General features: G+C 34.8%; 1 protein-coding gene across 3 annotated transcripts in view; it reads left to right on the forward strand.

Moving 5' to 3' along the window:
* Nucleotides 1–16,979, forward strand: part of NOVA1 (NOVA alternative splicing regulator 1) — a 148,035-nt gene that overhangs the window by 91,222 nt on the left and 39,834 nt on the right. For all 3 annotated transcript variants that reach the window (XM_088145409.1, XM_088145412.1, XM_088145413.1), the window contains one exon: nucleotides 15,247–15,318. In XM_088145409.1, coding sequence (XP_088001535.1) covers nucleotides 15,247–15,318 — 72 coding nt within the window. The remainder of the gene's footprint in view (nucleotides 1–15,246; nucleotides 15,319–16,979) is intronic.

Consider the following 16,979-nt stretch of genomic DNA (forward strand, 5'->3'; position numbering starts at 1 on the left):
ACTTTGTTTGTGCTGGAGGTAATCTGATAAAATTTGGAAAGCCAGAATTGAATCCCCATGATTTAGCCTAGGAAAAACATAACAGCTCTAATTTTTATTCTTTTCTGCCCAAATGGAATGAAATTGCAGGAAAACCTGACTGTTAGATGGTGCCCACCGAATTTCATAGAAATCATTGCAAGGGTTTTCAATTTATTTTTCTAAGTGTATATAATTTTTTTTGTTTCAGAAATGTGAAGAAATTTGCAGTGATAATGGCTGTATGGAGTAAAATATAAATAGTAAATCTGAGACAGGCTGAGTTTTGTGCTAAATGGAAGGAGGTGGCAAGGAATAATTATACCCTTTCTTGACTGTGAAGGAGTTGATTGTTAGGTGTTTAGGCAAAAGTGTGAGAGATCAATTCACTGGACTTTTCTCAAAAAGTAAAGTATTTGTTAACCCTGTTGATTAGCTAATACAGCTCTTAAAACATTTCCATATATCTCAGGACAAGCATAGATTTGGTGGAACAAATGATAAAAGAAAGCATTTATCTCCCAAGATCTGGCCACTGCCTAAATTGTTACTGAGTTAACTAATGATGGTATGATCACAAGGATGAGGACAGACCTCTCATCACTGAATCCAATATCTTCCCACCCTTCCCCACTGTGATGTGTTATATTAGTGACAACAATCTCCATGACTTCTGCAGCAGTAACACTACTTGTAGCTTACTGGCACTTTAGAGAAATGTTTGTGGAGGCTCAGATTCAGAACAGTTTAGCTTCACTGGCTTCATCCCAAGTATATACAGATCTGTTCCAAATTACCACTGTGTTTTGGAATCTACACTTCAGCTAAGCCATATATATATATCCCATATGTGTGTGTGTATATGTGGTCTGAGTCTAGAAAGCCATGCACAAAAATACATACCCATACATATGCACACACACATACATGTGAGTTTGTATGTGTTTACATGTCCCAACTATATTCTAGTATTGCAACCAAATTATAGTATGTTTTCTGAAAACTAAGCATTATATATATATATTTATATATAAAGAAGATACTACCCATTATAATAAGTCTGAAATCTTAGCTGAAAAATCACTAATTCTCAACTGAATTTGTTGCTTCCCTTGCCAGCAACCTATTTGTTATCCTCAGAGTAGTTTTCCATTTGTAGTTCCCAGCATCCAAATTAACCCTTTCCAAGCTATACTCCCACGTACACACAATTTTTTCCCCCATATTTTTGGAAAGGTTAAAAGAGTAAAATAGCTACCTTTACATCTTTGGAAAATTTCAGCAGCAATTCTGCTCCTTAAACCCAACCCACAAATACCACAAAAATGGAAATAAATGGATCCAAAATATTTGCTTTTCCCAGAATTGTAACATCACATCATTGTCATCCATATTCCTTGAGGTTAAAGGAGAAAGTGCACCCCCAGGCCAAGTTTCCCACCCCCTGATTTAGGAGGATGAAGCACTTAAAGGGAAGACAAGGTACTTTTAATATAGAACCAGAGTTAGCAACCTGTGTTTACTGGCCATATATTGGCTTCCATTGATATTGTGACATTACCAGCAATTATCTTTTACAGCCCCAAAGAAAGGCACATGTGTGCAGGTGTGTACTTTCCTGGTTATAGTAGCCTAGGTGACAAATGGGAGCAGAATTGTTTAAAATATTAAATTTACAGATTAAGTAACTCAAATCTAAATCTGAATTTATCTTCTGAACTATACATTACAAAAAAAGATTTGAATCTAAGATTAAAGTTTAAAAAAACATTTTGATGCACTATTTTTGCTTCTGGTATGTTTTAAACTTTGATTAGATGTAATCATTTTAAATACGTATGCTACTGTTTGTATTTTCCTATTTGTAATTTACGTAGTACAACTGGATATAAAGGTAGAAAAAACCGTTGTCTCTCTTTCAAAACTTTCCAGATATAGCAATTTATTTTTTAAAAAATCACTTTATAACATAGCTGTCTATAAAATTGTTTTTTATGTTCTGTTTAAGCACAATTAAGGATAAAGGATCATTCTAATTCAGTTAAAAATCTTGTATACTTTGTCAATTAATTTTCATGAGAACTATTCCTTTCTCATTTTTTTAACATTTAACATTTTTAAACATTTTTAATGTTTGAAATAAGTTTAAACAGTAGTATGTTTAAAATCTGCATTAATAGAGTCAACAATTCGAGCCTTTTATTATACATATATAGAGAGTCTACTGTTTTTACCCCCATTAATACAGGTAGTCCTTGCTTAACAACCATTCATTCAGTGACCATTCAAAATTGTGACAGCACTGAAAAAAAAAATTATGACCTGTGCTCAAAGATACAGCCGTTACTGTGCCCCCATGGTCATATGATCAAAATCCGGGTGCTTGGCAGCCCACTCACACTTACAACTGCAGGGGTGCTGCAACTCCTCCACCCGCCTATCTTCCCCCCCCCATCTATGCCCTTTTGGTTGCCCTCCACAGTAGCACTTATTGGCAGTGCCAGGGCTGGGGCTAAAATAGAGGCCCGAGACCTTCAGCGGTCTCAGCCAGCTGCCACTGTTCCAGGGCCTTGACTTCAGCCCCAGCACTGCCACTGACAAATGCCTCACGCCTCACGCTGCTGGCCTTTGCCACCTCTCACCATTCCCCAAGCCTCGCCTCTCCTTTCCCTAAAGCTAGCGTCCCGTCCCATTGCTTCCTGAAGCCGCGTGTCCCATACCTTCTGCAAGCCAGACCTCTCATTCCTTCCCTACAGCCAGCATCCTGTCATCCCATTCCTTCCCAAAGCTACAGGTCCCACAACTTCTGTTAGCCACGCCTCTCATTCCTTCCCTAAAGCTGGCATCCCATCATCCCATTCCTTCCTGAAGCCACATATCCCGTAACTTCTGCAAGCCATGCCTCTTGTCTCTTCCCTAAAGTCGGTGTTCCATTCTTGCGAAACCTGGCAAAGACCAGAAGATTTCTGAAGGATCGTGAGAATGGGACACCAGCTTGCAGAAGTTATGAGATGCTTCGGGAAGGAACAGGATGATGGAACACCAGCTTTAGGGAAGGAAGGAGAGGTGTGGCTTTCAGAAGGTATGAGGCGCATGGCTTCAGGAAGGAATGAGATAACAGGACACCAGTGTTAGGGAAGGAACGAGTGGTGTGGCTTGGGGAATGGCCCGAGGCAGCAAAGGCCAGTGGTGTGGGGCTTGAGATGCCATTTCTCAGTGGCAGTGGTGGCACTGGTGCTGAAGTCAAGGCCCTGGGACAATGGCAGCTGGCTGAGACTGCTGAAGGCCTTTGGCCTCTACTTCAGCCCCAGCACTGCCGCTGATGAGTGCTGCTGTACAGTGTGGCCAAAAGGGCATAGATAGAGGGAGGTAGTCAGGTGGGGGCAATTGCAGTCCCCCTGCAGTCCTAAGCTCTGCTGGAATGGCTGAGGCTTCCAGGGGTGTCTGTGGTTGGATTGCAGCCATCAAGAATGGCAGGTTGTTAAGTGGATGGAGGCCTCCCCCAACTCCCTGAGGCATCCCCACACTCCTTACCTGGGACTCCACCCACTTAACCTGCGATTCTCACTTAACGGTGGCAGCTGGAAGTGCTGGGATTGTGGTCACTAAGCAAAGCAGTCACATGATAATTCATTTAACAACTGCATCACTTAGTAATCTAAATTCCCAATTGTGGTCGGTAAGCAAGGACTACCTGTAAACCATTACATTTAAAATAGATGAACTCAGTTTTCCAAAAATTATTATTATATTTGACTATCCCTAATTATATACTGTTATAAAAATTTTGTTGGGGATTATTGCAGGAGGAAGCTGTATCAAACTGAATTTTTTCTCCCTCTCAACCTTGGCAATTTCAGCCACTTTTATGTATTTAACTTTCACTTGTCAGGAAACAGAACTGAATGATGACATGATTTTAAAAATAAGCTTGTCCTACATGTTCCATAAAATTATATCTGTTGCAATTTAAATGGATTTTAGATTAGAAAGAGTTGAGTTCTTGGGGAGATAGTATATATGCATGGTGTGGAGAAAGCTGAATAAAGAGTCCTTTTTCTTAAATAGAATCTGATGTCATCTTATGAAGCTACAAATGATGCTCAGAATGATAATTCTAGTTATGGGAAAGCATAGTTATCATAAATACATAAATCTTAATGTAACCCATAGTTAAAAGGTGGGACTTGATACTACAAGCCATGATAATGATTATCAGTCTACACATTTTTTTAAAAAAAGTTTGACAAATTCATGGAAGATAGGTGTTAAATGGCTCCCAATCATAGAAGCTGTATGCTATGTCTAGTATCAGAGAAAGTAGCTCTCCTAATGCTATTTACTAGGAAATATTAGTATAGGAAGATGGTTCATTCCATGTCTTATTTGTTGGCTTCCAAAGAAATATCCTTATTGCCAGAATGTAATCCATTATCCAAGAGTTGAGCTCAGTGTGGCAGACTTTTATACTAATTATCTATAAAGTCGTAATATTCTCAAACATTTCAGGAAAATAGTATATATTTGTATTTTGCTTTTTATTAAGAACAGAGAGAAAAAATATGTCTAAATAGTTAAATCATACTTCCTTGATGAAAAATAGGAGGGATGCATAGTAGTAGTTTATATTGTGGGATTACAAATGCTGTTACATAAGAAAAATTGGCATTACATTATTAAGAATTTCACCTTTTGCTTGTTTCAAATTCTGTAGAACTGTGTAGTGGAAGGTGAGTTAGAGTTCCATCATTCTTTACACTTTTAAATAATTTTGATTAAATATTATTAAATATATTAGATAGCATTGTTCATTTGATTCAGACATTCGATGAATTATTCCCCCCCCAAAAAAAGAAAGTTTAACAATAGGAAGGAAGGCAGGCAGGCAGGCAGGCAGGCAGGCAGGCAGGCAGGCAGGCAGGCTACTATAAATTGGCTGTTTATCTCAGATAAATAGATATCTTTATCATAATAAATATCCTGCATTTTCTAGTAATTAAAATATTTTATAACAATTATATGAGAAAACTGTTTCTTAAATGTTCAGAGAACTTTAATTTGTGGAAGTCTTACAAAAACATCTATTAGGTACTGTAGGGTTGATAATTCAAAAACTATTTTGTATGAACATTCTACTGTTAAAAGGGGAAAACCATTTTATTAACACATGGAGACTTTTTTTTTCTTTCAGTATGGATCAAAAACTAAAATATGGAGAATAAAAAGAGCATATTAGCAAATGTGTATAGCAGAGTCTGATTAGCTGTGAAATTTAAAAATAAAGTAGTACAGAAAACTATTTTTTTTACCATAGCTTTGCTAAACGTACCTAATAGTCACTAAGAAGCTGTACTGTTCGTATGAATACATCACTGCCAAAAATAGATATCTTTAAAAGTGGATTAATTTTATAGTCACTTCTTAATCTCATTGCTAAAAGGGTCTAGCAATGCATGCATTTTTGTAATGCAAAATGCTACTTTTTAAAAGTTTTTTTTTTCCTTTATATAAAGTAATTTGTTAAATTGTTCTTAGCTTCCTTTAGGATGCAGAGCAGTCTACAACCAGGCTTCATTGACATCTTACAGATTTTCACCTAAAGTACACAGTATTTATAAAAACCAATAAGCACCTATCATTAAACATGATTTTTATGTATGAATGTATATGCATGCTATCATGTTCAGTTCCACATAGAGATGATAGCTTTTTACCTTTGATGATTTGTATAAAGCAGTATTAATAAGGACTCACAAAGGAGTCTCTTTATTATCCAATAGCTTTTTTGTCATTTTGGTCAGCATAACTTGCAAAGTGAAAAGCTACCATTTGTCAGATCAAAAAGCATTCCTTGTTAATTCTAGCATTAATAAGTAGAATCTGCAATAAAATATTGCAAGGGGGAAGGGGGAGAAAGAATAAATATGAAATGTCATGCATATTTAATAAATCATGTTATTTAATATGCATTTTAATTAAATAGTTATTTTGTTTCATCATTATAATATTTTACTGAATTTAGAGCTGAATTACCTTGTTGGTAGAACCTTCTAAATATGCCATAGCAATACATTTGCTCAATAATTTATCTGACAGAATTTTTTATATCCTTTCTCAGGATGGGCAAACTCAGGGCATAAGCAGCCTCCTAACAGAGCTGTTGATTGGTCTACCTCAAGTACCTATTAACTCCACTGCTCCTTTGCCACTTGTTTGCCCTTGACTTAATTCTATTGCTGTTATTCCTGCTATTCTAATTTTCTGTAAAGCCCAGTGATGCACTGATTTTTTTTCAGTAAGAGAGCTCTGTGATCATCTGGCTTTGCACATATGTGCAGATACTGTACGTGGTCAAGATTTAATGATTTATTTAAAAAACTGTCCCCCAAAAAACTTTATTTATATGCAATATAGTGTAATGTTGTTGTTTCCTTTTTATTTTAGTATTTTTTGTTCTTTTTTCCCATCCTTATTATGTTAAAATGATTAAAAAAAAGAAGACAACTGGTTCAATAGTAAATTAGGAAAAGTCAAGAAAGTTAGGCAATGGTAAGAAATTGCTTTAACAGTCATTCTTCTCAGTCATTTTGAAATTACAGAAGGAGGAATATTTCATTTTCCTCCCTTAGCAATCACACTACAAAATTTTTACTTTTTCTGTTACAGGGCACCTGAATTATAATGCAGTCTCTAAGCAGGAGTACCACTAGATTTGCAGGATCTCTGAAAAGGAGTCTTTTGAAGATCCTAATTCTTTTACCCTGGTTTCCCTCACTCTCTACTTTGTATTTGTGTTGTGCCACTGCTCTACTTTTCTTTCTGGCAACAGAACTCAAGGCAACACATACTTATTAACTGATAATATAAATCTTGAGCCAAGTGCCTTTATGTTCAGTACACCAAAATTCAATGATTGAAGACTGAACTGGACAATGACTCATTGGATTAAATGTACATTTTGGAGAACAAACTTGCTAGGGCCCATACTGCTCTAGGCTTCCTTCCAACATTTCCAACGAGATACCTATCTTTGCAAAGTCTTTTGTTCCTATCCTGTGAAAAATCTGTAGCCTAAAAATGACTGATTCTACTTACAATTTGCACTTTTGCCTAGTGAATGTCTTTCCCCATCCTGAGAACAGGTGACTTTCATGAGTTGAGTTAAAATTTATGCTTCTTCATTTTCTCTAAGTCAACTAGATATTTCTTCTTGTCCCTCTTGCTTGTTCCTTATTCTTGCTTGTCCTGTTTACTACCTAATACTATTCCATCATCCTCACTCTGTCATCACTTTTTTATATACGCAGAGGGCTATGTTGAGTTGACTCACTGCCATTCTCATTCTTCCTTGTTTCCTTATGGGATTTGCTTTATTAACATACATCATTCTATATTTTACTGTCTTCTGATAAATCTTTTGGTTTCAGTCCAGAAGTCTCAATCGGTCCTCATGAGATATTCCATTATCTACCTTAAAGATGTTAAGTAATGCTACTATTGATTAATAAAATATGCTAGTTTCCTAACGAGCTCTTGACTAACAATAGATCATTTCTAGATGGAATGGATCTATGCATTTCAAAAGGAAGAAATTACCTAGCCCTGGGCAAAATTTGCCTGGTCAGTCATTATTCAGAAGGAATTTATGAAACACAAAAATATCTATTGTACCACATGAGCAGATTAAAATTATTTGTAATGAGTAAAGAATAGCATCAATAAGGAATTTCGAGAAAAGCAATATGCATCCTCTTATTTTTGTGTTTCTGTCTGAGGGAGAATATTTTCAAAATGTCACTTTACTAAATAACTATATAAGAGTTTTGAGGACTGAAGCTGACAAGACTGTGCAAAATGGCTGATGAAGGAGGTCTAGATTTTAACCCTGGGCTAGCGTGAGTGGGCCTGGATTCCTATAGTTGCTGACCATCTGTATAAATAAAAAATAAGGATTCTTATATTAGCTAGCTTCTGAGTGTTGGGGGGAAGGGAAGAGGAGAGGTTCAAGTCTCTAAACAGTAGGATATCGAGCCATGCATGTGTGACTATTTTTAAAAAACTGTTTTGAAGTATCTGAAAGGCACTGTGTGTATGCGTGGATATATGTATGCATTTGCTTGCTTATATAAGCAAATAGGAGGTTTTGGTAAGTGTATTTCAGGACAGGAACTGATTAAAAAATTAGCAGTTGCAGAATATGGGATTCTTTTAAAGAGGTTTAAAACAAGATAAATTATGATGCAGAATGTAGGAAAAATGCAAGCAGATGTCTTCCTGATTCCCACAATAAATCATTACATGGTTGTTAAAACATTTAATTTAAAAAAAATCTAGAGTATTTGCGGAAGGGCTGTTCTACTCTAATTCTATTTATTCTAGCAATTTAATGGCTAGAATTCCAGTTCCTTTTCACAAGCTTTTGTTCCAAAGGTTATTAAGTCATATAAATCAATTCCCAAACATTGGCCCCCTATGTATTGGACTACAACTCCTGTAATCCACAACTACTGGCTTTCTTGGATGAAGGTGATGAGAGTTGTGGTCTAATATTTAAGGTCTCGAGCTTGGCTTTTACTAACCAAAATCTATAATATGGTGGCAAGTTTAAGTTTTAAAATGCTAGATTTTTTTGCCTGCTATACTCCAGTTCTAAAAAGTACTTGTAGAGATAAAACAGCAATTCCAGCTTAATTTACAAATCCCAACAGGAATCATATAATGAATTGTTATACTTTTGAAAGTGGGCTAACTAGCATGACTATGGAAAATGAGCCCTGCTACCTTTATTTTCCTATTGAAATTTCATTCTTCAGAAAAAAAGAGTAAAGTTTGAGCCAAGTTCTCTGGATGATAGCTAAACAACATATAAATAGTCACCATATGTACAGAGAGCTGAATTCCTCTGTAGCAATTGCTTTGATCTAGATAACTATTTACTTTGTCAAAAGGGGAGGTTTCATCTGATGTGATTTCTGTTTAAACAGGAAAACTGTGGTTTTTTTCCTAAGCAATCACTTACTACTTAATTAGCCAAGTATCAGAATTAAATTCCCGCCCCCTACTCTGTTCACATTTATTTATTTAAAAATGGAACAAAAATTGTCAGTTTTAAATGTCATATTATTCAGCTGAGGTTCTGAGATTGAAACTTGCAGGTGGAAACTATTGCTATAAAACTATGTCTAATCAAATCTGCCAATCTGGTGACCCCTTCTGAAGCATAACTAAAGGAAAGAATGGTAAAGCCTAATTTGAGCAGCAGTAAATGTCCCTTAATCTAGTTAGGTTAGGTAACTTTCTGGTACAGATAGTCCCCTACTTACGAACGGGTTACATTCCAAGAGGCTGTTCATAAGTCCATTTTGTTCATAAGTCCAACAAGCAAAAAAAAAGCAAAGAGGTAGAGGCAGGAGGCAGGGCAGCTGTGTGGACAGAGGAGCTTTATCTTCTGCTACCAATGCGTCACCAGGTGAGGCAGGAGAAGGGGTGGTAGCGGAGGAGAGGGGAACGAAGGTAAACCGGTAGGGAACAGCATGCTTCATTGCCAGGCAAGGCAGGAGACCTCCGCCCCCTCTCCCCTGTCCTCTCCCACTGCTCCCTCTCCTGCCTCACCCAGCAACAGAGCATGCCCTGTAAACTAACCCTTTCTGGGAACTCCAACTCCAGTGCAAACCTCCAATGCAAATGGAATGCTGGAAAAGGTGGGAAAGAGTTTGCGGTGCACTGCAGACTTACCCTTTCCCACTTTCTCCCAACTTCCAGCCCAACGTCTGGCCCGACTTCCAGTTCTGACTCTGGTTCTGGCTTCCGGGTCCATCCTGTTCATATCAATGAAAGTTTGCAATGTGAAAGTTTGCAAGTAGGGGACTATCTGTAGTCCAGTTCTTCAGCCTTCCCTGTCCTATCAGTGTAGATAGATAGACCTATCTGTGTGTGTGTATACCTAAGTGCACACACACACAGTGTGTACATACACACACTTATTAACATGCACACACACACATATACATAGTGTTCCAGTCCCTGCTCTAGAACTTAGTTCCAGGAAGGAATCCAGAACAATCTTAGCTGAAGTTCATCTTGAAAGTACTGAAAAAAGTGCATATATTCTTTTCATCTTATTGGAATTAACTTTATTGTATATTATACAAGTTAGGACCTTATAAATTAATTTTAATTTTTTATTGTCAGTGAATCACTAACCGAAGAGTTATCTTATGGAATAACTACACAACTAAAAACAGCAGTCCCAGATCAGCAGTGTGGCTAAAACTCTTAATCTAAAAAGCGGTAGAAATAGAGCACACTGGAGTCTGAACAAATAAAACTAGTTTTGCAATGTTCCAAAAATGTGCAAGAATAAGTTTGAGGGACATATACATAAAAAAGACATTCTACAGATAGGATTCCATTTTAGAAAATGTTCATCCCTTGTTGTCATTATCTTGCCCACCCAAATGGCTCTTGATGCCTAACATTGTGCTTTCCTCATTCTTCATTGGGAATTTCCTGGTCATCTACAATTATGACTTTGTTCAAAGAAAACAAAATTGTTTCTTTGAGAAAAATCTAGTCACTCTTCTTCCTCCCCTTCTTGTTCTTTCTTAAGTAGTGTTACTTCAGTTGGATATTCTGATAAGTAACACAACCTATTGGCAAGGAAGAAAGTCTTTTTTTCACCCTTAACAGTTTTTTTTACTTTTTAGAAAATTCCTGTATTTAGGTAGAGGCAGTAACCCATAAATATGATTTATTAATGGACCACTCTTGAAGAACAACACTTTCAGGTAAGCTGCTTTTTATACCTTAATATTTTTTATGATATGTGATTATCAGTGGCATTCTTATTGCAGTGGACATTTCCTTTGATCTTAATCCTGCTGCTATTTATTGGTCCATCTGTACAGCCACTGCTTCAAAAATGGCATAGGATTTCATCTAGGGTTATAGCTGGAAAGAGAGCAGATAACAAGTCCTTTGAACAGAAATATCTTTTGCTAATGTAAGCAATGCTCTGATCATATCATTTATGTTTTTGTAGAACTAAGGTAACTAAGCTAAATGTCAACAGTGCATTTTTTCTGCTACTATAGTAGCTTGTGTTTCATTTTAAATAGAATTGAGATATTTAAACAATTAGATAATGTATTATTATTAATCAACTAAAAGTTTTCCCAGTTAATCAGTTTTTTAATGAAATATAAGACTATATGAAACAGCAGGTGGCTACCACTATTTTAAAATCTTGGGGTTTTTTTTCTCTCTCTTATATAAAGGAGGGGTCCCTAATCTAAATTATCTACTTTGATATATGACTGTAACATATAAAAATAAAATGTTTCTTCCTTCAGAAATGTTATGGCTGTAAATTTCATGGTAATCAATAAAGTAAAATATTTAAGACTAAGCAAAAGTTCTTTAGTCAGGTTGTTACCCTAATGTTAAGATTATTTCATCCAGGAATAATGTATATTTATATTCTAATTTCATTGTAACTCATGAGAATGTTTTTATTTGTTCTGATAACAAAGCATAATCCATATGTTTTAATAGTGAAAAATGGAGGCCATGTTTTGCCATTTTTCTAATTACATTTACGTAGATATTTTGAACACTCTTCCTTGTTGTTCAGTGAAAGATATATTAGCAGTTTGGTGTGAAGAATTATTATCATATTTATCTTACAGGATTCCAAATGTTTAGTATTTATTTTTGCTGCTTCCTCTTTCATCAACTGGAGATAAACCGACATTTATTTATTTTATGACATGCTGCTTTTCAGCAAGCAGCATCTATATTTTGAGATTCCGCTCTTTTAATAAAACTGTATCCATCTATGAAATCATTTTATATTCAGTTATTCTGATATCGTAATGTCAACATATTTATGAGTCAATAATATGCCCGAGGACAGTACTCATTAATATTAGGCAAGATATTATACTTTAGAGTTGTGTAGAACATTCAAAAGAAGTTCTTTGCAAAGCATATTAGTATGATTGAAGCACCTCCCTTCAGATCATTAAAGCAGCCATGTCCTTTTGCAGGGCTCATGTAACTGCTTTGAAAGCTGTGCCTGGCTGTTTCTGCATGAGTGTGCATGTGCAACCACTTTGCTTTATTGCTGTTTCCGGAAGAAGGGGTGTCTGGATTCTCTTGCCTTAAATCTATTTCTGTGAAGTTACTGTAATTTGTAAATTTTAGACAGTATAGTTTCCTTGCATTCATCTAGTAAGAGAATTAGAAATAAGGGGGTGTAAATGTGTGACTACATCCAAACTAAGAAATGTCAATTGACAAGACTGTTATAGTGGAATCAAATACATAAATGTAGGGTATATTGTAAACAGTATTGTTTCAGAAAAAGCTATGGCCATCAAACCCTAATCTTATTTTAAAGCTGAAATTGCTAAAGAAAATATTCTTCAATATTCTTCTAGTTCAGTGCTTCTCTTTCCTTATCTCCTTGATTTCCCTATTGTGTTACATTGTTAAGTGAAAACATGCTAATAAAATAAAGGAAAATAGCTTATCAATTCAAACATGTATCAACATGTGAATTAAGTTTGCATTAATAAGAATATCATTTTATGAAAAACAGGTGCAATTTGGGTACTATAGTATATATGGTGTTCCTATTAAAGACATGCTGTACTGTTAATTGTGGGATGTAAGAAACCTATGACGTTCCAGATGTTTTTTTCTCCATCAGCCTCACTGAGCATAGCCAATAATTAGGTATGATAGATGCTGTAGCTAAACAAGTTCTGGTGGACCACCCTTAATATACTGGATCTCATTTTCAAAGTTATTGTGAGGAAATATCATTTTAAAAGAAAAAAAAAGTACTTGTACAGTGGAAAAGTGTCACAGAACACTAATGAATGAATCTAGGAGTATATTGAAAGAACTAGTTAATATCAATATGTGAAATTTAGTTTCAATACAATGTTATTGCTTTTTTGGTGAATTAGTAATCTGGCCCATAACTGTACTTCTTACAAATTTTATTATCTCCCCCTTTCCTTCCGGTACCTCTATTCTGTAAGAAGTCTTAAAACCTCTTCTTTTTGATCAGACACCCCCCCCCCCCCCGTCTCTTGGTCCTTTTCCCCATCAAATTTTGCTGCCCTTCCAACAAATGATATGAGAGAAAGCAAAAGAAGGAAATGGACCATTGGCTGGACCACTGATTTTTGCACTGTCCCATTGACCATCTGCAGGAAATGCTGGTCAGTTCATGAAAATCCTCAGCAGTTAACAGAGAGTATAATTGTGGCATGGTGTACATGCAGCTACCAAATTTGGGCGGGATGAAAATAGTGGCACTACATGGAAGTACTCTTCATTTTTCTCAGTAGCATTAATATTTCTTTCCTCCAGTACCTGAACATATATACACACCCACACAGACTTTATTTTCATCCCTGTGCTTCTACTGTCACAAATTCTAAAGCCTTACCTTCTCAACTCATTATGTGCCATTTTCATTGTCTATGTGGAAAAATATATTTCCATCAAGTTTTTGAACCCTCACTTTTTACCTGTCTCTCCTGATTATAACTTCTTATAGCATCTATGCAGAAAGGATACTAGAGAGGAATACTAGAATGCATATCCGTTAGAACAATCTTTGTTATTTTACTACAAAAATTGTGTTATTTTCAAATATTTTATGGAATAATGATTGTTATGGAAATTTTATGAGGTCTTATAAGTCTTTAATAAAGTTTAGCCTATTATATGCTTTAGATATCTTGTTCATTTCTGTTCATAGTTAATTCACAATGCTGATAATTCATCAAAATTTAGTTATTTTCTTCAGCATGCAGACAGGAATAGTTATTAAACTTTGTAAAATTATAATGCTGAATATTATCAGTGTGTTTCGTACTTGAACTAGTAAATGAAATAAACTATTTAGAGTCTTTTGGAACATACTCCCTAGAAGTTTTCAAAAGAACATACAATATCTATTTAGCACTTCTATATACAAGATGACTTCCTTTTAAAGAGGAAGAGTTCTCTCCAACTGTTACTCCAGTCCATAGTGGTAGGTTTCCTGTCAGGGTTTCCTCAGTCTCTGTACTTATTTTAACAAGTAAAAATGTTACAGTGCTATCTTTTGATTGATTTCAGTTGTGATCTTTACCTCTAAGGAAATTGGTAGATTTTTATTTTATTGTAAAAAACTGAAATTTTTAAAGTGATATGGGTCAAATTCCTCTGTATGTTACAGAACCATATTTGCATAAACCAAGAAATACTTTTATATAACAATAGCCAGAGGAACTGCAATATCTGCAGTTTGGGTGCGTTGTTAAAATATAAATATTATTTACTGTATTATTTACTGTAAAATCTATGTTGCTATTATTACTATGATTTCTGATACGCTGAAACTCAAAATATCCAAGAATTATTTTACATTAAAAACTTTATCTTTAAAGTTGATTTATGGCTGTCTCATTAGAATTATGTTAAACTGGTAATTGAGATTACCCCATATTAGAAAGTGCCATGTAAATCAATTCTTGTTCATTATAATGTGATTTAAAATTACCAAATTGTGTAGTTTAAGATTAATATTGACAAATTATAATTTTTCATTTTAAAAACCAATTCTAGTGTTACTGAAGTTTTATTGTGATTTCAATTGCATATATGTATACATATTCTATAAACCCCTATCATTTTTTTAAAAAAATAATTGATATTTTGCAAATGTATTAATTTTATAATATAGATTAACTAAATTTATATTTTAATTGTATAAGACAAAAAAAATGTAGTGAGGAAGTGAAAATATAGTATATCAGAATGCAAATTTTACTTTTCCAAGGACGTGGTAACAGAATTGGTGGTACATCTGCTCATTGAACTTGTTGGAATTTGTATTTACTACTCTTTACTGTTCATAAGAAACAATTATTGGAAAAATATTCATAGTAGCAGTGTTTTTTTTATTATTATTATTTTATTTTGTGAGTTTACCATCTTAATTTTAAGCCATTAATTTGTTTTACATGCGTATGCATGCATACTTACATGCATTACTTATTGCTTGATTGGCATTAAATTCCATTAAGTTTCAATGAGGAAGATAAGTTTAGTTTTTCAGGCTTTTTCTATTTAATTTTATATTACATTACATTTGTTTATTTTTTTTTGACTGTTTGGTCTAAGGCTTGTTGAGGTTGATTTGCTCCTGAACTGCTTTGTTCCCAGACATTGCCATCATCCCCAACTACCACCAAGTCCTCTCCATCTGATCCCATGACCACCTCCAGAGCTAATCAGGTATAGTATCATTCTACCATCTACACCATATTTTTCACAAGTGGCTTGCAAACTGGAGAAAAAGATATGGTGGGTTGAGGTTTTATTTGTTCATTTACACCCATAATCATGAATATTTAATGCTGTTGCTTAAATAATATCATGTTAGCCTGATAAATAACTTGAGTTCATTTTATCAACATGTTGTGTGACTATGAGGTTGCAATGTCATTGCATATACTCACATTTTATTTCTTCCTAGCAGCAACTTTTTGGTTGCATTAAAGATGCTGAATATTTCTGAGGCATCCAGAGCATAAATAAAATGCAACATGAGGCTTTCAGGGCTCTATATGTTTTTCACAGGGGGATACTGTGCTTGATAATAAGAGTATACTTTCTATAGAATTATTTCTGTAGTAGTAGCAATGTGTATACCATGGGGTAGGAAGGATGAAAAACTTCATATTTTTAAAAGCAAATTTAATGTCTCAAATTTTAATAGATTTTGACACATTCAAAAAATTTGTTTTGTGTTTATAATTAATGTAAAAGATGCTAAAAAAGTAAAAGTTGTCATTATGGAGCTGTGATATCTTTTACTATACGTCTTATAACCAATAATAATTGTTTAGAGTAGATTACATTTGCTTCTTTTGCTAAATAAGAAAGGCTGTTTCAGTGGTACCTAACTCTTGTGTTGTCCATATTTTGTTTGTTTGTTTTGTATTTCTCAAAATTATTCTTAACATAAATAGTACTTGAGGTATTCTTCCAGATTTTCATAATATGGAAGATTGGTTGAATTTCAAAAGGTCTGCTATGTTTCTTATGGTGGAAGCTTGAACGAGGAAAGTGAAATTAAGTCTGTATTTGCTTTTCTACTTAGGCAAATGGAAAAGTAAGATAAGTGCAATAGAACTGCTTTTTAAGCATTGTGGGAACTGTTACATAAATGTGGGCAATAGAGTAGATACTTTTGTTCCATTCCTTGTTCTTTGTGTTGAACTTGTGACGTATTTCTACTGTTCCCTGGTGTCTAACTCCAAAGAAGCATTTGATATCCTTAAACAATCCCTAGGTTCACTGCTTGAGAGTGAATAAACTGAAATTAAATCCAAGCAAGATAGAAGTACTGTTAGTATAAAGTGTTTTTTGTTTTTTTGTTTTTCCTGGAAGGAATTATATTTCCCTGAACTAACATATCTCTGTTCTGGGAATTCTCCTTGATCCTGACCTGTGTCTGAATTTCCAGATGCCAACAGTGACAAATTATGTTTAAGTGTCAGTTGGAGTCATTTTTCATCTGGTCTGTGCTGGCCACAGTTACCCATGCCTTGTTACATCACAACTAGATTTCTTCAGTGCACTCATTTCTGCAAAAGGAATTGCTCTGTTACTAAGCTATTCCGTATTAGAGCAATATTATAACTATTTAGAGAGATATGTGCTGGTTGCAAGTTTTTTGTTTTTGTTTTTGTTTTTGTTTTTCAGGGCACAAATTAAGCTGTACTTTTATCTTTTAAAACTATAGGGTTAAAATGTTGCTACAAGAAGGCTTATGTCTCTTGTTATGAATCTTTCTAGAGGAGAACTGCTTCTGAAGATAGTATCTTTTTCTCATGTATGGTTTATAGAAAGCCTGTGCTGTATCACTCCTAAATTGTAGAATATCATATTTG

Source organism: Python bivittatus, unplaced genomic scaffold (genome assembly GCF_059951505.1).
Source record: "Python bivittatus isolate LINGU-HERP-01145 unplaced genomic scaffold, Pbiv_v1 ctg000480_np1212, whole genome shotgun sequence".
Classification (NCBI taxonomy): Eukaryota; Metazoa; Chordata; class Lepidosauria; order Squamata; family Pythonidae; genus Python; species Python bivittatus.